This window comes from Acomys minous (genome assembly GCF_964271855.1).
Source record: "Acomys minous genome assembly, chromosome: 16".
Lineage (NCBI taxonomy): Eukaryota > Metazoa > Chordata > Mammalia > Rodentia > Muridae > Acomys > Acomys minous.
The window spans coordinates 20,488,488-20,512,487 of NC_140498.1; the positions used below are offsets into that span (position 1 = coordinate 20,488,488).

Here is a 24,000-nt window from a genome sequence, read left to right on the forward strand (position 1 = left end):
TGGACACCCAAAACCATGGGTGCCCAAGTCCCTCGTCAAGCCAAGTCATCTGTAGTTTGCAGTTCTAATCCTCTTCCCAGTCAGTTTACAGAAGTGTTTTCAAGGGCAGGGCTGGTAGCTCAGTTGGCAGAGTGTTTGCTTAGCACACAAACACCCAGGAGGCGGAGACAGGAGGATCAGAAGTGCAAGGACGTCTTTGGCTACACAGTGAGTATGAGGATAGCCTGGGCTACATGAGACCCTGTCTCAAAAAACAAAAACAAAACAAGAATAAGCAAACAAACCAAAACGCTTCAAAGTGATTCAGTGTTTTTTTTAAGGCTGTAAGTATTTTCCTCTCACCTGTGGTCAGACCTGGGACACTTCACTGGAGCACATTGCCTGGGAGTGGTTTGCTTGTTTGTTTTTTGTTTTGGTTTTTCGAGACAGGGTTTCTCTGTGTAGCCTTGGCTGTCCTGGACCCGCTTTGTAGACCAGGCTGGCCTTGAACTCACAGCGATCCATCTGCCTCTGCCTCCCAAGTGCTGGGATTATAGGTGTGCGCTACCACACCTGGCTGTGGCTCTAGTTTTAAATCACAGAAAAATCCACTGACATTTTCACTGTGACGTGAATGCTTGTGTCATTTTAAAGCATTCTCCAACTCCACAGAAAAGAGACGCACCCTTCTGTTTGACACGGAAACATGGCACGATACCCCTGCTCTCACTTTATCCCTCTCATCACTAAGACTCTAACCACGCAAACCTTAAAGAGCTTGAGCACAGAATTACACATCCCCGCCCCCCACCCCCAGTTAGCTTTTTGCCGACCTCTCCTTTGCGCCTAATAGCTTTCTTTGGAACATTTTCTGTAAGCCAGAATAAATCCTTCCTTAAATTGCTTTTGTCAGGCATTTTGTCTTAGTAGCGAGAGTAACTGATCCATCCTCTGGGACCACAGGGGGCGGGGCCAGCAAGAGGAATAAGAAACATCCGAGAGCAAAGAAAACATAGGGTCAGAGGGACCTGGCCGAGCTAAGGATAAGAGGACTGATGAGGAGAGAGAGAGAGCACAGATTTTAGGCCAGAGGTGGCTGAGGCGTATATGAGCCACGGATTCCTGAGACTCTGATGTCAGAAACATCGCTAAACACAGCAGATACTCTGAGTGTGTTTTTCATCAGAAACCCAACCATCCAGAACCCGAGTCCCTCAGCCACCAAAGACAGAGTTCCCGTCTCAGCTCAGCCTCATTTCAGTCTTGTGTGTCTATCTACACTCTGGGCTGCCATCCATCCTCCTGCCCTAATCACTCAGGGCCATTTCCAGTCACCTTGGGGGCAGCCTTGTTCCTAAGTCGGCTGAGACTCTATAGTGAGGCTTCCCTGAGCCTGTTTGCTAACCTCCCTCTGTCCTACATACAGAGATGACAGCAAGGTTTCCTTGGTCTGTTGGCCTTACCACACTGAGTAACAAAACCTGCATTTTATAGTAAAGGATCGTGGGTCATGGTGACGTCTGCAGGGGGTCTGTAGAGGGGAGGGCGGGCTTCCGCTTCTTGCTTGTTCTAGGACCATAGAGTGTGCGGAGAAAGGCAGGGTGGTATGGGAGGACAAACCATCTCAAAGGAGGGCCAATTTTCGGAGGCCCCCTTCATTCTAGAGAGAGGAGGGGGTATCAGACAGGAGGACTCACCTTCGCGTGGCTCAGCAGGATAATCCTCACCAGCACTACGTTGATGTGGGCCCCCAACGACTCGTCATGGTAGATTTCGTTGACCTGAAAGGCAGCCGGGGAGATATGAGCAAGAACCATGGCCAAAGACCGGTTCTGGCTGCGCACCTGGCATCTCGTCCCTAACCCTCCAGATAAGAGCCCAGGGGTTCCCACTTGTCTCTTTTTCTTTGCATCCTTAACATCCAACATCCCATCAACTCTAAAACTGCCTCTTGGTCCATCCCTCTGTGCCGCTCCCTGGCCCTGGCTGCTACAAGCACCAGCATGGATCTCCACAGTGGCCTTCTGAGACATGTCACTTGCTGGCCCAGAGTCTCTCACTCAGAGCTGAACTTGGACCAGCGAGTTCACTTGCCACCGCCTCTCACTGAAGCATGGCGCTCCTTCTGAAGGAGTGGAAGCTGTCAGGGCAGAAGCCATCCCCGGTTGTTGCTGCTCACCGCGAAATGTTACCTGTGCACACTGCCACAATCCACGCTCTGTATCCCACAACTCCATGTCCATGTTTTCAACCAAGGCCCGCCCCCAACCCGATCAAAAATATTTGGAGAAAAGTTTGCAAAACTTATCTAGACTTATTTGCTTTGTCATTTCCTTCTAAACAATACAGTAGCTAGCTTCAGGGCATTTGTGCCTTATGAAGTATTACAAGTAATGTAGAGGCTACTTGATGTACGTCGGAGTGTGTGTGTGACGGTTCAACACAAACACAACACATATTACTGCAGGGATGTGAACACCTGAGATGGCCCTGGAACTGAGCCCTGCCGAAGGATGCTGCACTAGAAAATGTGGCCCTCTTTGGACCTTTTGGAAAGTCTTACTTTCATCCTGCTAGCGGGGAGCAGTTATCACTAGGTCTCTTGCTCTGTCTGCCTTGTTCTATGTCATGTCTGTCATGGTCTTTAAAATTTTGTTTACATTAAAAAAGAGATTTATTTATTTATGCATACAGTGTTTTGCCTACATGTCACCTGCATGCCAGAAGAGGGCAACAGACCTCATTATAGATGGTTGTGAGCCACCATGTGGTTGATGGGAATTGAACTCAGGACCTTTGGAAGAGTAGCCAGTGCTCTTAACCTCTAAGCCATCTCTCCAGCTGCGCCCCCCCCCCTTTTTTTTTTTTACATTTTGAGATTATTTTATTTTTGTGTTTGTTTTACATTTATAAACCATATTTTGTGGGCTTGGGAGATGGCTTAGTGGTTAAGAGTGCTTGCTGTGCAAGCGTGAAGACCTGAGTTCAAATCTCAAATACCCATGTGAAAAATGGCCTTGCCCATACTTGTAGGCCCAGTTCTGGACAGCTGCAGACAGGAGGGTCCCTGTGGCTCACAGCTGCCAGCCTAGCTCCAGATTCAGAGAGACCCTATCTAAGGGAATAGAGACTCTATCTTAAAAGGAAGAGTGGGGCACCCAGTGTCATCCTCGGGCTTCGGCAGCACCTGGACATGTGTACACCCACACACGTGCCTGTATAACACACACACACACACGCGCGCGCGCGCACGCACGCATGGCAGGGCAAAATAAAGAAAAACTTTATTCTTAGCAGACATCTGTAGTCACCCGACACCCCGCTCCAGATATCCACAGCACAACAGGGCGGCGTGGGTCAGAACTCCTAAGCTCCACAGCATGGCCGCCACCATCCAGAAATACATGATAGGTTAACCTCAGGCTCAGAGCTGGTAGAGGCTTTCTTGCCTTGGGGTCACCACCATCTTCCCACCTCACACTCAGCACTTTCTGGACTCGCCCTTCACTGCCCCCTCCTTCACTATACCTTCTTGCAGTATAGTATAGGGTGACCCCCTCAAGGAAGGGGCCCTCCAGGTCGAACCTGCTGCTATGGAGACCTGGTACCCCATCCTCCTCAAACCCCACGGCTGCTGAGTTACCGCTGAGTCTGTACTTCCCTTTCTTGGATGCCCTGCTCTCAGCCTCAGAGCAGAGCCCAAGGGGTTGCCCTTGAAGCAGTGCCTTGAAAGTGGAGAGGCAGACACAGCTGAGCTGTACCAGCAAGAACCCACCACACCCCAATTTTCAGATTTTCTTACTTGGGCAACTGTAATTGCTCCCTCTAAACAGCAGAAAGATGCCTTGGGAAATCTGAGTGGAATGAGAAAAATCAAATCATTATGGTGATGGATGGGGTGGAGAGGGACACGGGGCTTGGGAGATACACAGCCCAGGGCTGCTGCTGTCACCACAGCTATGGATAAAGATGGAACCAATCAGAGCATAGAGCTAACAAGCTCACTGGTCCCCTACCAATGCCACCTTCCATCCCAACACACAGGCTCCGTCAGGAACTTCTGTGCAGCAGGCAATTCCTGATTGTAAGTTGGCTTCTGTTGTCTTGTACTTCTCTCTTTTGGAGAAGAGGTAACAGGATCAGAGCTGCTGGGGGCATGGTTGACAGGGCAGCATGGCTCTGTGCTGTGCACTGGTCTTGAGTCCCCTGCATGTGCTGTCTCTCTGAGCAGCATGGCACTAGACCCCCGAGGATCAGCAAGTGGGTACCCAAGTACCCACCTTAGCCCCTGCAGCTCAGAAAGCAGAGACCAGGGGCTGTGCCATCACCCCCACCGCCCACCACCCACTGCCTGCTGTCTCCTTTGTGACTTTAGACTAGAAGTGTGTCCACACAGAGCTCCTGCGAGGATCTGATTTCCACACACGTGATGGGATGGTGCTTATGAAAACCCAAAGCTGTATTTTTCATAGTTGGCAAACGGTACTGCCCCACTCTTCTGCATGAGGTTTTGGGGAGTGGGTGGACCCCCCTAAACCACAGGCGCTGCTGTCTCAGCTTTGAGGCCCGATCTAGATTTTCTTTTTCAGTCTGTGCTGAGAAAACAGCTTTTAAAAAACCAGATCTTTTACTTAAGGAAGAAAGGAGTTCCCTGCATTTTTAATTGCTTTGTCTATGATAAGCAAGGCCAGGCCGTTTGGGCTCCCAGCTGAGAACAGAGGCTGGGAAGGGGCCAGGCCCTGGAAGGTCCTGCTGTGTCAGGAAGGGGCTGGAAAGCTAAAGCAACTTTGTAGCCTTAGCCTTCAGGGTCTCCTCTGAAGGTGGGGGCCGGAACAGGGAGAGTATGAAGGAGCCCTGGTGGCCAAGAAGGAAAAGCAGAGTGCACTTGGAACAGCGCCCCCTCCCCCCCGGCTGCCCCCCCCCCCCCCCCCGCCCCTGCTGCCTGTGCTTGTGAGAGGGACAGGCTCCTGTCCTTGCAGGCTCTGGAGAGGCCAGAAGAACATGCTGAGACAGTGAGTGACAGGGAGGTCAGCTCTCAGCCATGGACGGCAGATGCCATGGAGGCTTGGGCTATTAGGACCTGGGTCAGTTTGTCTGTCTCTACTTCTGCCTTTCTCAATTGTTTCCTTCTAATCGCCACAACGTGAGCAGCTCTGTCTGTCACATGCTCCCCAAGTTGACTACGTTCTGAAACTTCTGAACCCATGTGCCCAAAGAAACCTTTCCCTCTTTCTAAGTTGAAAAGCTCAGGTGTTTTGTCACAGCAAGGAAAAGCGGACTAACAAAGAGCTTAACTTTGACCTGGCTGAGCGTTCTTCCAAAGGCTTCTCAGTGGAGCTAGCTGACATGTGTTCTTCGGTCCTAGGGCTGGCTGCTTGGGAAAGATGGCATTAGATAGAAGGGCTAAAGCAAGCCGTGTTTTCCCCATGTTTAGATCTCGGTGTGTCAGTGTCGGCCCTACCATGCATGTGAATCTGTAGCTAAGTGACAGGCCTTTCTTAGGTTCTCAGTGGGACATCTCAACATGAGTCGGCCATACTAAGGGTTGAGTCACCCAGGAACTCTGGTCTGGCTTCTCCCCGCCCCTTCCCCCCCCCCCCCCCCCGGCCCAGGCCCAAGGCGGGTTCCCAGGAGTCCTCGAAGAGAGTGGATGGTTTCCCTATGTGTCAGGAGAACAGGGATGGCGCTGCCTTCCTGGGAGAAGGTAGAGAGTGACACTCCAAAGCCACGGAGCTTGCTCGGAAGCTGCGAAGCCTGCTCCACAGTGGTGGTGGTGATAAGAGCTTGGAAGGCCAGCACTCGGGAGGCAGAGGCAGGCGGATCGCTGTGAGTTCGAGGCCAGCCTGGTCTACAAAGCGAGTCTAGGACAGCCAAGGCTACACAGAGAAACCTTGTCTCAAAAAACCAAAAAAAAAAAAAAAAAAAAAAAAAGAGCTTGGAAGGGACGTCAATTGGCTTGTCACTGACCAAACACCTTGAAGAGACAGCTTGGCCGGAGCTTCCTAGGTCTTTCCCACTCTCAATACTGCCCTTTACGATGGTCATCAGAGTAACTTCATCTTTCCTCTGTCCTCAATGGCTTCCTAGTGCCTTTGAAGGCAAGCCCCGCCTGGGACACCATAATGGACCCGCCTGGCTTCCCTGGCTCTATTTGAGCTGCTCTCTTCAGTGGACTCCTGGCTCCCGATAGCTCTGTTGGCCTTCTTCCAAAGGCAGTCTGTCAGCACACACGCGCTCTCACACACACACACACACACACACACACACACACACACACACACACACACACACCGTGTCTGGGAAAAGCCACATGCCTAGAATTCTCACAGCCTCTCTCCCGCCCTGAATTCCTTAGACACCTTAAGAGAATTTGAAGACTAAAAAGGTTGAGGTTTGTGGGGAGGGCTGGCATTTTCTCCCTTACTTAATCTCCTCCCACCTCTAGGCCTTCCTAGCACACTGGAGGGACCCTGAAGCTCTTTACCTTGAGGTCAGGAAGATGGAGCCCTAATGCTGCCTCTTCTAAGCCTCTCCGTGCACAAGGGGCCCAGCTCTACCTCAGGGCCTTTGCACTAACCTCCCTTCCCTAGCACAAGTGTGCAAGCATTACGCAGTGATTTTAGCCCATCGAAGGTATTAAGTAGAGTTAAAGATGGATGGATGGATGGATGGATGGATGGATGGATGGATGGATGGATGGAGTGGACCACTTTGGAGGATATGAACCAGCAGGTGCCCTGTCTCTCCCACTGCAGCCCCCCCCACCCCCAACCCCCACTGCAGCCATCCCTCCTTTGCCCTCCTTCCCCAGGGCCTGTGTGCTAGGAGAAGGAGCACATCTGTGTCCAGACTTCTGGGGGGGGAAGGGAAACCCCGGGACAGTGTCCTTGAGCCCTGTCTTTAAGAAATTGATCTTGGAGCCTTTAAGCCCTATGGGGGAAAAGGCTCAAAGCTCCAGCCCTTCTCTGTGCTGGAGGCCGGGGAGCTGGCATTTTTGGGAGGAAATGCTTTGTGATGTGCTTCTTGTTTATGCAAAGAGGCAGCCAAGTTTCTGCTGTGGAATAGACTGGGAAGGAGCTGGTTCTGCATGACAATGTCAAAGTTTGCCTGGTTGGAGGCAAAGCTTTCCTGAAATGACAGTGAGCCCTGGAGGATGGCCTGAGGCTGGGCAGAGGAGAACTCCCTCCTGGATGGGGACTGGGGTACTGAGTGGGGGCACTGTCCAAGAAAGGGGGCTCTTTATGAGGGGGGGCGGCTGTTGGCCCTGCTACTTGGAAAACAGGCTATGAGCAGACCTGCTGCTGAGATTCCCATGGCTCTGTTGAGCTAAGGTTTGGGCAGTGAGCAATGTCTAATGCCCACATGGAAAACCCAGAGAGCAAAGCGGGGAGTCCCCGGAGGGTGGGGGAGGGCACAGCCCCTGAGTGGCTGCTGTGCAAACTCCTGAGGTAAATAGAGACAAAGCCAAGTTTAGGCTGCCAGGGTAGAGGCTTGAGATAGAGTGAGGAGACTGGGATTTGGGGGGACATGACAGTGTACCCACTAGAATTCGGAGGACCGAGCGATCACAAGCTGAGGGAGATGGAGGCAACACAGCCAGCAGAAGCTGAGTCGCAGCTGCTGGCCTCACCAGAGGAACATTTTTATCTCCGTGTATCTTCTGGAGCATAAACGGGCATGTTAAATGGGCAGGGTGGGACTCAGGGAAGCCGTGAAATACAGAGAGTAAAACTCGAGGTGCATACGCCCCCTTTTAACTCCAAGTACTGGAACATGGTGACCAAGATAGACACCCTGCCCAGACTCCTACCTCCTCTCCTGTGGAAGTCTACAACCCCCTAGGGCCAGGGGGTAACTCACTAGGCAAGGGACCTAGGGTGAGGCCCAAGCTACCCCACTCCTAGGCTGTTGATGCCCAGAACATAGTACACACTCCACTAATACTGCTCAGCTGAAGGTAGCCCTAGGGTGGTACTCTGAACAAAGCCACGACTGCCACAGAAACTCCCCCATGTTGTTAGTAATAAGCAAAGGAAACTGCCTGGCCCTCAGCCTGGATCTCTGGGGTGAGCAGAGGGTGGGTCTAAATCCCATTCCCAGTTGCCTTGTTCTCAGGAGGAACCTACTGCAATCCTGCTGGGCAACTCAGGACCACACTCACCTGCTGGGGCCTCAGTTTCCCCAGGTTTCGAAGAGGTAACCATCCTTGTGGCTCAAATCTGTTATGATGCAAAATTTTTAAAAATTGTCTAGAAAAATCCCCAGTGCACATCACTATGTTAGGGACACTAACCAACACAAACAGGGCAGATAATGGGGGCTGTTGCTTTGTGTCCCAGAGTTTGGCTTCAGCCTCGGAGGCCACTGAAGCTTTGGGCCCTGCCCCCCATTTTTTCTGGTAGCATCAGTAAGGTAAACATCTACTCTGCCACTCCTTAAGTCCTGGTCAGAAGACTGAATACCTCTGGGGGAGTCAGGGTATTCTGATGTGCTCCAGAGAGTGGAACTTTCACACTACTGTCTCCTGCCCTAAGGGTTAATCCTATTGGACCTGTCAATCATCTGGCTAAGGGACCATTCCTCAGGCAGGCAAATTGGAGCGAGAGAAATGGGAGGAATAATTACCCCTTTGATTAGAAAGTATACCCGTCCTTCCCAGGAGCCCTGTCCTCAGTGTAGACACTTGCTGAGGCACAGTCATGGAGCTTGGAGGACTTTGTCCCATTTACAGTCCTAATTCAAACATGTTCTCGCTGGCTCTTTCAGTTTTCTCAATAACAATAAGTCCCACTGCCACCCTCCTCCTCCTCCTCCTCTTCTTCTTCCTCCTCCTCCCCCTCCTCCCCCCTCCTCCTCTTCATGTCCCTTCTCCCAGGGGCTGCCAAGAGTTACAGCTTGCCTGCCTGTTGCCCCCCCCCCCCCGCCGCCCCCAACTCTTAAAACTATCCTTGAAAGTCAGGTTATAGTGGTGTACGCCTTTAATCCAGCACTCGGGAGGTGCTAGGGAGGTGGATCTCTGTGAGTTCGAAGCCAGCCTGGTCTCTAGAGCGAGTTCCAGAACAGCCAGAGCTACATAGAGAAACCTTGTCTCAAAAAACGAAAACAACAACAACAAACAAACAAAGAAACAAACTGTCCTCGTGCTTCTACTGAATCTATTTTTAAATTCTTTCATTCACAAGATTAAGAACCCAAAGAAGTGGCCCTGGTTTCCCTGGTAACATAGGGGTGGGGGTGGGGCGTCTCTGAAAACACTAGCACTTGCTTCAGGTGACATGTCAAATATCAGAAGTAACGCTGCCAGACAAGGAAGTGTGGCCAGGACACAGGACACAGCAGAGGGCCTGGGGCCTTCAGAGGCCTCTGAGCTACTCTCAGCCCAACTGGGAGGAAGGTAGAGATGGCAGCGATTTTGACTCCTGCTGGCAGTGACCTCAGAATGTCATGTCTCTGGAGTGTTATGTTGGAATGGCTGGCTGGCCTCCCTGAGCACACAGACTCGGGGTTCAGTGTGGTATTCCATTTCAGGGCACACTCTCATTCCCTAAGTGCCAAGATGGGGCACCACCCCTGGTCACACCGCTAGTCTCCCCCTTCCCACGCTCGGGCCTGCCTCGGCCTGTGTAGTACAACTGTTCCCAGTGACGGGAGCTCTGCCCCTGGCCTCCATTTGGACACGACTGTGTAATCTGAAAACAACGGATTTTTCATTCCTCAGTAAATCAGCTTCTCCTGCCCAATTAGACTGTGACCCAAAGAAAGATAAGGAAACCGACACTATGAGCCAGAGACGCCAACGGCCTCCTGGAAGTTCCTGGGATGGCCTCGGGAGTAGAACACGCTCTGGTAGATGAAGGAGATAGAGGAGATGTTCTAAGGGGAAAGGGAGACCAGGGCTGGGGGTGCCCTGCTCTGCTTAGCGCCCACTCCAACCCTAACATCAGAGACGGACAGGTCCAGAGGCCTCTGGGCTCTGCTTCCTACAGTGATGGGACCACATTATAAGAGAAGGGTCTGTTTCTCTGGCTCCCAGTGTCATCTTCCTTACTTTTCCTTGGGTCCCTAGTTCTAAGACACATCACCCAGAGGAGAAGGGCCTCAGGGATTGTCTGACTACAGTTTGGTACAGGGGCAGGGGGACACACACCAAGGAGGGGTTTAGGCACAGTGACAGCCCACATCTGCCCAGACTGGAGCCCGGCAAAGGAGACTGTCATCTCTTCTGTCTGGCTCAGCTGTCACCTCTTCGCTGGAACCTGCCCAAGACAAGCTCAACAGTCGCTTCAAGCTGTCACCGGGGAGTGACGATGCTTGGCCCTCTGTCCATCTACAGGGACTCCGACTCCTGCTTTGACAACTGTCAGCTCCCGTGGGAGCCAAGGACAGGCAGCTCCTGGACTCCCTCATCAGCTGTCAGGAGGCATCAGAGGAGGGAGGGAGATGGGGAGTGGCTGCTGGGATGCAGGGAGAGTGATGGGGAGGAGGCAGAGGTGAGGGCAGCCCAGGGGTGCCCACCAGCATTCCAGGGTTTCCACACCAGCTCTTTGGAATGTGAGTTCCATGAGGGCAGGACATCACTGGCTCATAGTGACCCTTCCTCCACCTACAGCCTCATCAGGGGCCAACATCCTAGGAGTTCAGATCGAGAGAGAGGGAGGGAGGGAGGGAGGGAGGGAGGGAGAGAGAGAGAGAGAGAGACAGACAGAGAGAGAGAGAGAGAGAGACAGAGAGAGACAGAGACAGAGACACAGACACAGAGAAAGAGACAGAGACAGAGAGAGAGGCAGAGACACAGAAAGACACATACACACACAGAGACAGAGACACAGAGACACAGAGACACATACAGAGAGACAGAGACACAGAAAGAGAGAGACAGACAGAGAGAGAGGCAGAGACACAGAAACACACACACACACACACACACACACACACACACACACACACACAGAGAGAGAGAGAGAGAGAGAGAGAGAGAGAGAGAAAGACAGACAGACAGACAGAGTGTTGGTGATGACAATATTAGAACAGGAATACACACCAGGTAAAGCTCCACTGGCCATACCCAGGAGAGACACAGATGTACACAGATAAGATGGTTTGGGGTGGGAGGGTAGGGCAGAGGGTATGACTGGGGACAGCCAGTGCTGTTGTGAGACACAGAACAGGCCCGGACTTCTTCCGAGACTCCAAAGGAATTCTCCCCCTTCAGGTCAGAAGTGTCAGAGAGGACCATGCGTGCATCTTCCCACAGGCATGTGACTCAACTTCTGTGCCTTGGGCCCGTGCCTAACTTCTCTGAGCCTCCTTGGCCATATCGGAGAAAGAAAACCTCACAGAGGAGCTAAAAGAGGGTAGACAAGCCGTAAAGTACCTCCTTGCACAGGGCTGTCCAGTGCTAAACCTCCATCAATGTGATCTCTTTCCTTTTCAGGATCGAAGTGGAAAGCCCCAAGTTTCTAGATGCCAACTGTACCTCCTGCCTCTCCTCAGAGCCCTATGCTTCAGCCAGGTCCAAAGCGTGCAAGACGAGAGAGATGCCCCTGGTCCTTCACAGGCGCTCTGCTGCCACCGAGACTCATCTGCATTGGGAGCTGATACAGTTACTGAGGACCCTTCCCTGCTCCAGCTACTCAGACACCCCTGGTGCAGTTCTAGTCTTCATCTGGCCCCTACATTTTACTCCTACTCTGAACAACCAGGTACAGGAATAGGTTTTGCCGTCTCTACAACCCCACCCTCCACAATGAGGCAGGGTGTTTAGGAAGAGCAGAGCACAATGGCTCAAGACCCCAAGGGCCTCTGCTCACTCCACACCTGTCCAGGTGTCAGTCAGACACCTAGAGCAATGCCCACAGCAGCCCTTGGAGACCTTTCCCCACATGTGGGACACAGAGGGACTACAGGGACAGTTGCCTGCTTCCCTCCAAGCCAGAAGGAACAATCGGGCCGGCTGCCCTCGGGCCTGTGCTTGGATTCACCTGGCAGGACGAGCACTTAATTGCAATTTGTAGCTCCCGCTGAAAAATGATTAGGTTTCTGCAGAGCTTCCTACCTTCACTTAAGAAAAACAGAGCTGGCAAGGGCCTGGCAGACTATTCCTGTGCATCCACAAGTGAACCGAACCAAGGAGGCCACCACCAGGGGAAGCCCTTTCTCCTGATCACTGCTATGCTCCGGAGCCCACAACCTCCTGTGCTCACTGCTGCCTGGCATCCAGCAGCACCTGGTCATATGGTTCTCTGATTGGTCCTGCACCTGGTCATATGGTTCTCTCTGATGGGTCCTGCACCTGGTCATATGGGTCTCTGATGGGTCCTGCACCTGGTCATATGGGTCTCTGATGGGTCCTGCACCTGGTCATATGGTTCTCTGATGGGTCCTGCACCTGGTCATATGGGTCTCTGATGGGTCCTGCACCTGGTCATATGGTTCTTTGATGGGTTCTGCACCTGGTCATATGGTTCTCTGATGGTTCTGTATGCAGCACAGCATCCTGACAAATGAGACTGCTTTGACACACAGGACCTTGATCTTAGGCCTAGGGGGACAAGCATGAGGAATGGAAGGACCAAAAACAGTGTCCTAAACAGTCTTCTGTGGCCCAGGCAACACAGCCAGATGAGGACGAGAGCTTTGGACTTCCGATCTCCCTTCCCTTTTGCTCTGCCCAGCTCCTACACTAAATGTGTCCCTCCTGTCTGGGCAGCGCCACGTTTCAGCATTTTTTTGTTGCAGGAGGCAGAGACAGACACGTGAAACAGGGACGATGCCTTCGGGAGGCTGCTCTGCAGTTCACAAGATTTCCTCCCCTTGAGCCTAGCACAAAACATTCCTGTGCTGCCTCTGTGCCGGCCCCAGCATTCTTGAAAGTTGGTGAGCAGCTGATTGTTTACAAACCCTGGCAAGGCTTCGGCAAGCCAAGGCCAATTTCTGGATTAAATTAGAAAAGAAAAGAGGAAATGTATCCAAGTCTTGGCACAAAGAGATTGTTCATTGAACACGAGTTGTTTCAGAACACACTGTGCTGAGGACCTCCATCCTGCTGGGAGGAAAGCAAAGGGTTCAGCATCAGCTGACAGCACAGGGTTCCCGGGACCCCATGTTCTCTATAAGCCTAAGGAATGGGTCTGCCCTCAGTGGACAGTGAGCAGTTCACACAGCTCAGAGAGACTGTTCTTGAGCAGAAAACTACTAAGCTGTTTTCAAATGGAGAGTAAAGTCAGTTCATTCACTCCTTTAGACAGAATCCTCAAAGTGACCTCAGAGAGCCTTGGGGGCAGATAGACTTGCTGGAGATAGAGCTGGTGTGGGGTAGCCTGGGGTATGAGAAGGAGAAAGTGTGAGGTCACTAGGGTGGCCTTCAGGAAGGGGCTGCTCCAGCTTCGGGGGGGGGGGTCAGAGGGCTGACAGTGTCAAGGGAGAATTTGTCTGCTGAGAGTTCATTCTTCTTCTCGTGGAAGTTTGGCAGGTGTGGTAGGAGGTAAAGCCTCTGGTTCAAAGATGGAGAAACTGAGTCCAGGCAAGGAAAGCTTCACCAGGTAAGTGCTGCTTCTGGCTCCAAAGCAGGTGCTTATTCTATGCCAAGTGTCCTCCCCCCCCCCCCCCCGGGCATACCCAGGCACGTCATTGCAGAGGGATACAGACAGGGCCATGGCCATCACTCAAGATTTTTTTTTTCTTAAAGCCAGAGAGCAGGTATCACTTAAGTACTAGCTCTGTGGGCCACCTGGTCCTCTATGATGACAACGGAACGGAGACAGTCATCTCCACCAATGACACGATGGTCATTCTGTCAAGGTCACTGAACCTCTGTGTGTCCATGATGCCGTCCAAGGGAACAAACCTACTGCGTTAGTAAACTCTCAAGCGCAGCCCCAGCTTTCTAAACTGTGGGTTGTGAGCCCAGTGGGCTTGCAGAGCTGGGTGTGGGGATTGCGAACAATTTGGTATCCGTAAAGCATCCCTGAGCACACACAAAATCACAGTTGTAGGGCATCTGAGGTGCTTCTGGCTGGACTCACCTGTGTTGCACGACACAACCTCACTGCAGCCTCAGTTTGGACACACAGCTGCACTGTGCACGCTGTCCCAATACTCAGAGCCAGCAAACCCAGCCTCAAACCCTTCTTCATTCAGAACTGAGGCCACCGCAATTAGGGACTGTGGCACTGTCACTGCACATACCAAGCTAAATGCTCTTTCAGAAGCAAGTGATTCAATTACCCAGGACAAAGTCTTCTCCGGCTTTCCTACCGTTACTCCCCAGCCTGCATTAGATGTAGTATATCTTTGCATTGTTTTGTGTTAGAATTCTTGATTTGGGGGCTAGAGAGATGGCTCAGTGGTTAAGAGCGCCGCCTGCTCTTCCAAAGGTTCTGAGTTCAATTCCCAGTAACCACATGGTGGCTCATAATCATCTGTAATGTGATATGGCGCCCTCTTCTGGCTTGCAGGAGTACATGCAAGCAGAGCACTGTATACATAATAATAAATAAATCTTTTTTTTTTTTTTTAAAGAATTCTTGATTTAAGATTCTTGTGTTTGAGTTGCTCACTTCTTTCATGGAAAATATTTTCCAATGTGTCTTGGCTTGGACTTGGGACTGATTATTCTGCAATGTGTGAAATGACCCTAAGCACGCTCTGTCTCAAGAGGCCACCTCAGGGTGCCATTCATCTGAGCCCTTCACCATGCAACGGTCAGTGAATGGCTCAAGGCGCTTGTACAAAGGCTGATAACGTTGTGTGAAGAAAGACCTGACTCTTCAAAGTTGTTCTCTGACCGCCATCTCTGTGCTGTCACACACACACACACACACATACACACATGCACACACAGTGTAAGTAAATGAAGTGGAAAAAAAAAAACACACCCCAGAATAGCTGTAGCCTGCAACAGAAAGTATTAAGATGTCACAGTTGTAGCTACAGATGTCCACAACTAAGAACGAGGCAGGGGCATGGGTCTTTCCTCAGTGGAGCAGGTGCACATGATGAGGTGCTACAGATTATTCTGGTATGCAAGACTTTTACACGTGCATTACCTGTTGGGAGATTTAACTTTTAGGAGCCAAGTCTAAGGAAATAACCAAGGCTGAGGAACGGATTCATCCATAAGGCTGTAAAATAGTAGGTGGCACATCTGACCTCCAAGAGGAAAGTGAGTTTTATTCCACGGACACGTCATATAAATAATAAGTTATACAAAAAGCATGTCTTCCCCACTGCAACACTCCATGCTCATTAAAATCAAGTCATGGAGAAGAGCTTCGGAGAGAAAATGCGGGGAGATCTATATGAATTCGTTCTAATCTTATGGCATAAATAATATATTATCTGTGTTAAATATAGACTGTTTTAATGAACTGAAAAAAATTACTCTTCTGAATTTAGGGAGGGAACTGGGGAGAACGGATCTGGCTGTCAGGGAATGCGTCGGTAGGCGGTGTCTGCAGCTAAGGAGGGCTCATGAAGCGATCAGCAGACACCCCACCCCCCACCCCTTGCCCTCCAGTAGGTCTGAGACGAAGTAGGGGTGGTGGGCAGATGGGCAACTTCCCTCTTCCTAGTGTGATGTGAATGTGATGCCTCCCCTGGGCTCATGTGTTTGTACTCACTGTTTGACGAAGCTACAGAGCTCATTAGGAGGTGGAGCCTTTCCAGGGATGTAGCCGCTCCAGCCATCTCTGCTCCTGTAAGTGACCCCTCACCCCTAGATCAGTTAGCAGCCCCAACTAAAAAAAAAAAACCAAAACTCATTTGGATCACGGAGTTGGATTTTGGTGTAGTTGCTATATTGGTCTGTCCTGTGTTTCTTTCTGGAGTTGAATAGATGTGTGTGTTGCATCTTTCCCAAGAAAAGCCTTTCACACAACACCCAGCTCAGTGGGAAGCTTGCTGTCCAGGCTGTCCTTTGGCCATGAAGCCATCTTACCTGCTATCACTAGCAATGGTCACCTGACCCAGAGTGCAGTTGGAGCCTGCCCGATGCCACATCTAGCGAGCTACATACCAACCCAAAGCTTTGTAGATCCCTTCCTGATGCTACTTTGGTTCCAGCCGTGGGAATCCCGGGGCCAGATGTAGACATACAAGAAGACTGTGACAAGTCACTGGCCAGGCCTTTGAGGGCTATTTGGGGTTGTGGCTTGAGGCTCACTTTCCCAGAGTTGCCCAGGCTTGCTTAGTACATGGCGGTCAATTTTAAGTTCAGAGAACTGCTCAGCAGGCTTGCCCACTGTGCAATGCTCAGGACAGTTGCCACTGGCCACACTGGCAACGTCAACACCAGTGATGATTAATTACGAGTCATGTCCCCATTAGCATGGCTACTATCAAAGTTGACAAGTGCTGTGGGCTGTGGAGAGCTGGGCACCCTCACGCGTTGTTGGTGGGAACACAGATGATACAGCGGCTGTGGAAAACTGCACGGCGGTTTCTTAAAAGCCAAACATAGAATTACCATATGATTCAGTCTTTCTACTCCTGGGTCTGTAGCCAAAGGAATGCAAAACAGAGTGGTGAGCAGAAATCTGTAACCCGGGCTCTCAGCATCCTTATTGACAACAGGCAAGAGGTGGAGGCTGCCCAGGTGCTCACCAATGAGTGAGTGGATTAGCAAATATCTAGATATGTATAGGTCTTACTGAGCCTTGGGAAGGAAGGAGGGTTGTTTGGGCAGCCCCTTGGGATTCCAGCACACAAGAAGTCGAAGGCAAAAGGCCCACCATGAATTCAAGGCCAGCCTGAGGTACATAGAAAGACCTATATCAAAAACAAACTAAAACAACACACACACACACACACACACACACACACACACACACACGGAATTCCAACATGTTATAATATGAACAACCTTTAGACTATCACACTAAGTGAAATAAACTGGCTCCAAAGGGCAAATATCGTACAGATTTCCCTGAAATACAGGTCCAGAGGGGTCAAATTCAGAGACCAATATGAGAACAGTGGCAGCCAAGACCCAGAGATCAGGCGAGGAGTTAGCGTTTAATGGTGGGAGGTTCAGCTTTACAAGATGAAGGGTCCTGTGCATCGCTGGTGTGACCTTTGTATTTCCTTAGTGACCTTAGTGTCACAAACTGTGCACTTAAAAAAATCGAAGATGGCGGCCTGTGCACTTGAGCACGACTCCAGGGCTCTCACATGCTTGGCAAGCCCTGTACCACATCACTTTTTTTTGTTGTTTTGTTTTTTTGAGACAGGGTTTTTTTTTTTTTTTCTCTCTCTCTCTGTGTAGACCTGGCTGTTCTGGACTCACCTTGTAGACCAGGCTGGTCCTGAACTTACAGAGATCCACCTGACTCTGTCTCCCAAGTGCTGGGATTAAAGGTGTGCACCACCATCACCTGGCTACTTTTGTTCTGGATCAAGAGCTCACTAAGTTGCTGAGGCTGGTCTTGAACTTGAGGTCCGCCTGCTTCAACTTCCCAGGTAGCTGGGATCATAGGCCGGTGCCTCCAGGCTCGCCGGTCTCTCCCCACCCCCTTCTTTATGTGGACTGCGTGTGAGCAGATGCACATTTGTGTACAGGTGGAAAGGTCAGATGTCAGGCATCTTCCTCAAATTTTCTTTTGTGGGTGTGCAGGTGTGTGTGTGTGTGTGTGTGTGTGTGTGTGTGTGTGTGTGTGTGTGTGTAGGCACATAGGCAGGCCCCTGTGTGAGTGGAAAGGCCCTAGGAAGAGGTCAGGTACCCTGCTCTGTCATTTCCTCCTCCCACCTTCCTTTTTGAGACCTGGAGCTCACGGATCCAGTTGTAGGTGTGTGCCACTGAGCCCAGCATTTTGCGGCAGTGCTGGGGAGGCTGGACTCAGGTCCTAGCACTTACATGGCGAGCACTTCACCGACCACGTCACCTTCCCAGCTTATCTCTTATCAAAATGCTTTTAATTAAACTTTAAAATTCTACTGGATAAAGGAGACCAATCAGTTCTTTCCTCTCACTGGCTACATTTCAAGAACTCGAGATCCGGTCTGGCAAGTAGGCTGCAACATTTCAAAGGCCAGAAGGGCAGCTACAGAAAGCTCTGTCACAGAGCAACACTCAAAAGTTGTCTTCACCGCTTCTCCAAGGCCCAGCGTGCCCCAGTAGCCCCTCTCCCAGCTGTGGGAACACCCACCAGAAGTCACAGTGTACTAACGGCCAGTGCAACACTCTGCTCCTAGAGTGGGGAACCCTCATCTCCATGGCCCATATGGAACTCTTGCAGAAACAGGAGGAACTTGGATGAGGGGAGGGGGAGTGAATCTGCCACCGCCCCTCACCCCCCCCCCCCAGCCTCACTGAGTCCCAGGACTCTGTGTCTCGCCCTTGGCTTCTGATAGCCTGGACACCCCTGCCCATGAGGACAAGCACTTAGTCAATAAACACTTGCTGCGTGCACAAGTGCATATCTGTGTGACAAGGAAAACAGATGTGACCCAGACAGCCTTTCTCAACACCTCGGGATCATCTCTCAAATCCTCTTGTGATGATGAGACGGGGCTTCATTTCAAGAATTTTTAGGTTTCTGCAGCTTTTCTAGAAACTAAACCATCTTGTCATCAGTATTTAAAACAGGGCTCCAGTTGGACCAGGGGTGTGTATGTGTGTGTGTGTGTGTGTGTGTGTGTGTGTGTGTGTGTGTGTGTGTGTATGTGTGTGCATGTGTGTGTGTGTGTATGTGTGCGTGTGTGTGTGTGTGTGTGTGTAGATGTGTAGGAATGAGGAGAACCTTGTGATCAAAACTTGGAGAAAGCTGGGCTGGAGAGATGGCTCAGAGGTTAAGAGCACTGCTCTTCCAGATGCCCTGAGTTCAATTCCCAGCAACCACATGATGGCTCACAACCATCTATAATGAGATCTGGTGCCCTCTTCTGGCCCATGTGTGTACATGCAGGCAGAGCACTGTATATATAATAACAAATAAATAAATCTTAAAAAAAAAAAGTTGGAGAGAGTTTTAGATGTCCTCCAATGAGCCCTTTGACACAGGAGCCTTCACTGAGGTAAAGGAGGATTTCATGCATCTGTCCCATGAAGAAGTCTCAGTGAATACCCCACCTTCAGGCAGGGTGCCCGGTGATGTGGTCTATACTGAGGCCACTGTCATGTGAGCAAACCCATATTGCATTTGGAGTTTGAAACCATCATACCTTACTTAGAGACTAGAAAAACCCACTCGCTCCCATTACGTCGTTTAAACCAGCCTGCAGCGTGAAGACGGAACGGACCCTTTTTAATGACGGGAACACCAAAGCTTGGGGGACTGGAATCCCATTCACACAGGCACACCAGTCTTTCTAATTCCAAGCCCCACTCTTTCCCTGTGAGTTGGACAGCAATGGATCTGCGTGAAGAGCTCATTTTCTGGAGGCCATGAGGTTTGCATATCTACCCGTCTTAGAGGCTTACTGTGAACATTCCCTAAGCTACTGCACAGAAAGTGGCTAGCCTTGGCCTGGCACACAGCCACCCATCGGCAGATCATTAATTGCAACAATTACGGTTTTATTTATTTTTGCTGTTACTATTATTATTGCAGCCATGTCTCAGGGGTTCACTAACTTCTATAATTATGGGTTTTATCATTACTAAATTAAAAGTACTTTTCAAAAATTAATATGAGATTAGCATCCTCCAAAGTAAAATGTACAAATACAAAGAACTTTGCAGGGGAAAGGTGGAGGTTCAGGGAGCCAAGGACGTAACCAGGGCAACTTGGAGGAGAGGGACCACTCAGGTGGCAATCCCTGCTCACTTCCTCCCTTCTGGAGGCTGAGCTACCTTAGCTCCCAGGGGCTCATCTGCTGACCTAGCTGCAGATGCAGAGCCCATCTCTGAATCTGTCTGCTCACTTCCAGCTAGGTCCTTGTTCACTGCAGTGCCACGTAAGCTGCCCTCCTCCCACAAAGCAGCCCGTCCTCATGCTCCACTCGAGAGGCCCAGTCATGCCCTAGCTTAGCCCTTCTCCTAGCAGGGCTTTGGGGATCCAACCACCACCCTGAATGGAGAAGATCTTAGCCTGTCAGCTTAGCTCTGTCCATAAGCCCACTCCTCCAGTGCTCCTCTGTCTTACTGTCTTTGCCCATGGCTGTGATACTATACTCTGACCAAAGTAACTGAAGTGAGAGTTTATTCTGCCTCCCAGGTCATGGGCACAGTTGGCTGTAGTGGAGAAATCAAGGTAGCAGCGGCAGCAGGAGCTTCGGGCAGATGGTCACATCCCAGACGCAATGGGGAAGCCGAGAGGGATGGATGCTACTACTCAGCTCCCTTTGTACATGTACATAGCCCAGATTCCCAACCAGGGAATGGCGCTGCCCACAGTGGAGGAGTCTTCCCATCTTAATCAATGCACGCCCAGAGAGATGGGGGTGGGGGGGAATTCTCGAGTCCGTCACACTGACAATGAACACAGACCATCACATCCATCCTCCAGCCCAGTCTGTCCTATTCTCCCATAGACCCACCCAGCCCAATTTCCCCCACCCTCCTCAAGCCCTGCCTCCAGGAGTCTGGCCCCACTTCTGTTCCCCTCCACCACCCCCTGCCTCCAGGAGTCTGGTCCCACCCCTGTTCCCCTCCACCCCACCCCTCCCCCCCCAGCCTTGACTCACAATGTTCATGAGTGTCAGCAGGTACTTCTGCACGTGCTCCTTCCCATGGAACTGGACCACCGAGTCATCCACGCCCAGCAGGACCTCGATGTTGTAGTCATCGTCCGTAGCGTGCCTACGCACCCTCCGTCGTGAGCTGTTGATGCGCTCCTCCAGCACGCCCAGGGCTCTGCTGAGGCTGTCCAGGTTGCCCTGGGAGATTCCTGGAAGGAAACGATGCTTTTGATAGCAGCCCAGCAGCCCAGCAGCCCAGCAGCCCAGCAGCCCAGCAGCCCAGCAGCCCATGCCCAGGGGCATTATAGGAAAACAGAACCCGTTTGGTTACAATTCAGTCACCAGCCAGGTATCAGAGTGGCATTAGGGTTTCCATTGTCTCATATAAAACTCACAGTACCGGGGCCATCATGCCATTCCTGGGACAAAAAGAAGTCCAGGGAGGGGCAATGGTGACAAACACTCAATGCTAACAGCTCAGAGGCTTCAAGGCCAGCTTTCCCCCCAGTACCCAGCAGAGTGCATGAAGGACCATGGTGACCCTTTGACACTGACAAAAGCACAGCTGGCACTGGGAACAGACACAGAGAAAGGTCAGGAGTGACTGGGCAGTGCCAGCCTTTATTCCATGGCAACACTCACACTCGGCTGCCCAGGTGTCAAAAGGCTGCTGTGCCTAGAGGATGGCATTGCCTCTTGATATAACTGGGGAAACTGAGGCTCAGCCCAGGGAGCATGTGTCATACATACGGTGTCTCTTCACACCTAGCTCTCTTCCCAGAACACATTCTCTGTGTGTGTCTGTCTGTCTGTCTGTCTGTCTGTCTGCTAGCCATATACTCTGGGCCAGGATCTTTATGCCTGGCCCCTTCTCTACCAGGAGAATTTTGGCCCCAACTCCTCCAGTGCCGATGGAATTTCTCAGGGATCCACACAAGTCCCTTTTCATGACACTTTCCACAGCCTGCTCTAGAAGGGAACTTCCTGCCTACCCCTAATGGTCAGTACTTGGCTGTGCAGTGGTCACACTGGGACGTCGTGCCTGAGGGATCTCAGCTAAGGATAGGGTGTGCAGCACCATCAGGACCAACCCCAGGATGCCACGACCCCTGCCCCTACAGCTATGCTGTCTTCCTTGATTCCCGTCTGTTCCACACTGGTGAGACCAAACATCTGAGGGTAGCCACTCATGAAGATACGAGGCAGCTTGGCATATGATCCTGTTCCCCGCCACTCAGCAAAGCTCTTCCCTCAGTCACATAGTGGGTTTCTTCAGTACAAATCACTGTCTCCCATTTTATAAATAAGCACTCTTGTGTGACAGACAACCAGACAGATGCTCCATGCCCAACAGCTTACATCTGACTCAGCAAACTGACAGTGGAACACACACACACACACACACACACACACACGCGCGCGCGCGCGCACACATGGTCATGTGGACACACACACGGACAGTCATACTATATATGTACACATATTATACATATACACATGTGTATATAACCCTGCAGGCAGACACATATATGTTAAAACCCACAAACATACATCTATAGGGCATAGCCGTATGCTCACATGTGCATGCAACGCGCCCACATGCACACATGCACAAACGTGGCAGGTCCTGCCCAGGGCTACCCTAGGCATTGGGGGCAAGCCCTACAGGCAGAGCCTGTTCAGAGCTAAGTGTTGCTCAGCTCAGCTGCCTGGAGATGATTCAGGGCCATCCTGATGCGTCCAGCAGAGCTGCCGCCTGGGACTTAAACCTGACACAGGGCTTGAGGGATTGCTGCTCTATTTTCATGCATTTATTTCTTTGCATTTTCAGTGAACAGGGACAGCTCACCTTCAGAGCCACCTTGGGGAAGCAAAGAAGACAGTGATTTCCACAGAAAAAAGTCCTCCCCTGGGGAAGGAGCTAGACACCACCTTCTGCCCTTATCTTTCTCAGGGTCACACACCGGCAACCCCAGGGGAACAGCAGACCGAAGAGGCATTCCTTGGAGCCACAGGGTATCTTTTTTTAAATACCTAATTTGGCTGACAGCATTTGAAAATTGGAAGAATTCACATTGCCTGCGGGGGAGCAGAGTTCCTACCCGGACAATACCAAGGTGGTGGCTATCCAGGAGAATGGGTGGGTGACAGTGGCCAGGCCCACCTACATATAAGCTCTTTACAGCAAAGGGTGGTGAGCCAGGAGGGGCTCCTGGCTTTTATCCCTCTCTGGCTTGTCCCTGCGACATCTTAAGAGCTGGAAGCATGGTCCCCAATGCGGAGTTAGTGAGATGGCAGAATTGTAAGGCCTGTAGCAAAGTAATCATGTCACAGGAGCTCCAGACTCATTAAAGAACCAGTGCTATCATATGGAAGTGGGGCGGGGCTTTTGGGTTATTCCCTTGGGGGACCAGTTGTTAGAAAAGAGGGAGCCTGGACCCTCATTTTGGCTTCCTCTCTTGTCAAGCAATCTCTTCCTCCGGAATACACTTCTACCACACGATGCCATTTGATACATGTTGACACTGCCAGGGGGCGCTCCTGCCAATATTCCAGTGCCATGATGTTTGAACTTTTCATTCCTCAGCATGGTTGGCAAAATAAGCATCTTTCCTTAATGGATAACCCAGTGTCCAGTATTTTGTGACAGTGGCCCAAAATGGATTAAGACACTCAGCAGGGAGCAATAAAAGAGCAGAAAGATTGAGTGAGTCAAGCCATATTGCCACAGAGGAGGAACTAGGGCCCAAGCCCAGGCCAAATCCAATACTATTTTTTTTTTCCTTAAGGAATAATGATTCTGAATCTGGGCATATAGAGCAGTTGGTAGAATGCTTCCCTGGTTGTATCTGATCCCCCAACATTGCATAAAATGGGCACAGTGGTGAACGTCAGTTCTCCTAGCACTCAGAACGTGCAGGTAAAAGGATTAGGAGTTCAAGGTCATTCTTGGCTACAGAGTGAATTCAATGCCAGCTTGGAACATATGGGGCCTTGTCTATAACAACAACAAAAGAATAACCATTATTATTTTAAGAGTGGTGTGACCTTGCAATAAGAATATGTGTTACAGGCCTGGAGGGGTGGCTCATTACTTAAGAGCACTGGTTGTTCTTCCGGGGGTTCCTGGTTTAATTCCCAGCATCTACATGGCAGCTCACACCTGCAAATGACTCCTGTAACAGGACTCCAACACCCTCATACAGACATACATGCAGTTAAAACACCAATGGAACATCAAACAACAGCAACAACAGAAAAATATGCCACAGTAAAGTGTGTGTATGTTCCTCCAATATTGGTTTGGTTTTTTTTTTTTCTGTTTGATTGACTTTCAGACAGGGTCTTCCTCTGTATCTCAGGCTGTGCTAGAACTTATTCTGTAGATCAGGATGTCTTTGAACT

The 24,000-nt window shown here is 50.9% G+C and overlaps 1 protein-coding gene across 1 annotated transcript in view; it reads right to left on the reverse strand.

Annotated features, from left to right (window-relative positions):
* ADAMTS2 (ADAM metallopeptidase with thrombospondin type 1 motif 2) overlaps nt 1-24,000 on the reverse strand; it is a 210,015-nt gene that overhangs the window by 48,837 nt on the left and 137,178 nt on the right. The window contains exons 4-5 of the mRNA XM_084763280.1: nt 20,602-20,804; nt 1,677-1,760 (exon numbers count right to left, since the gene is read on the reverse strand). Of these exons, the coding sequence (XP_084619406.1) occupies nt 1,677-1,760; nt 20,602-20,804 (287 nt within the window). The remainder of the gene's footprint in view (nt 1-1,676; nt 1,761-20,601; nt 20,805-24,000) is intronic.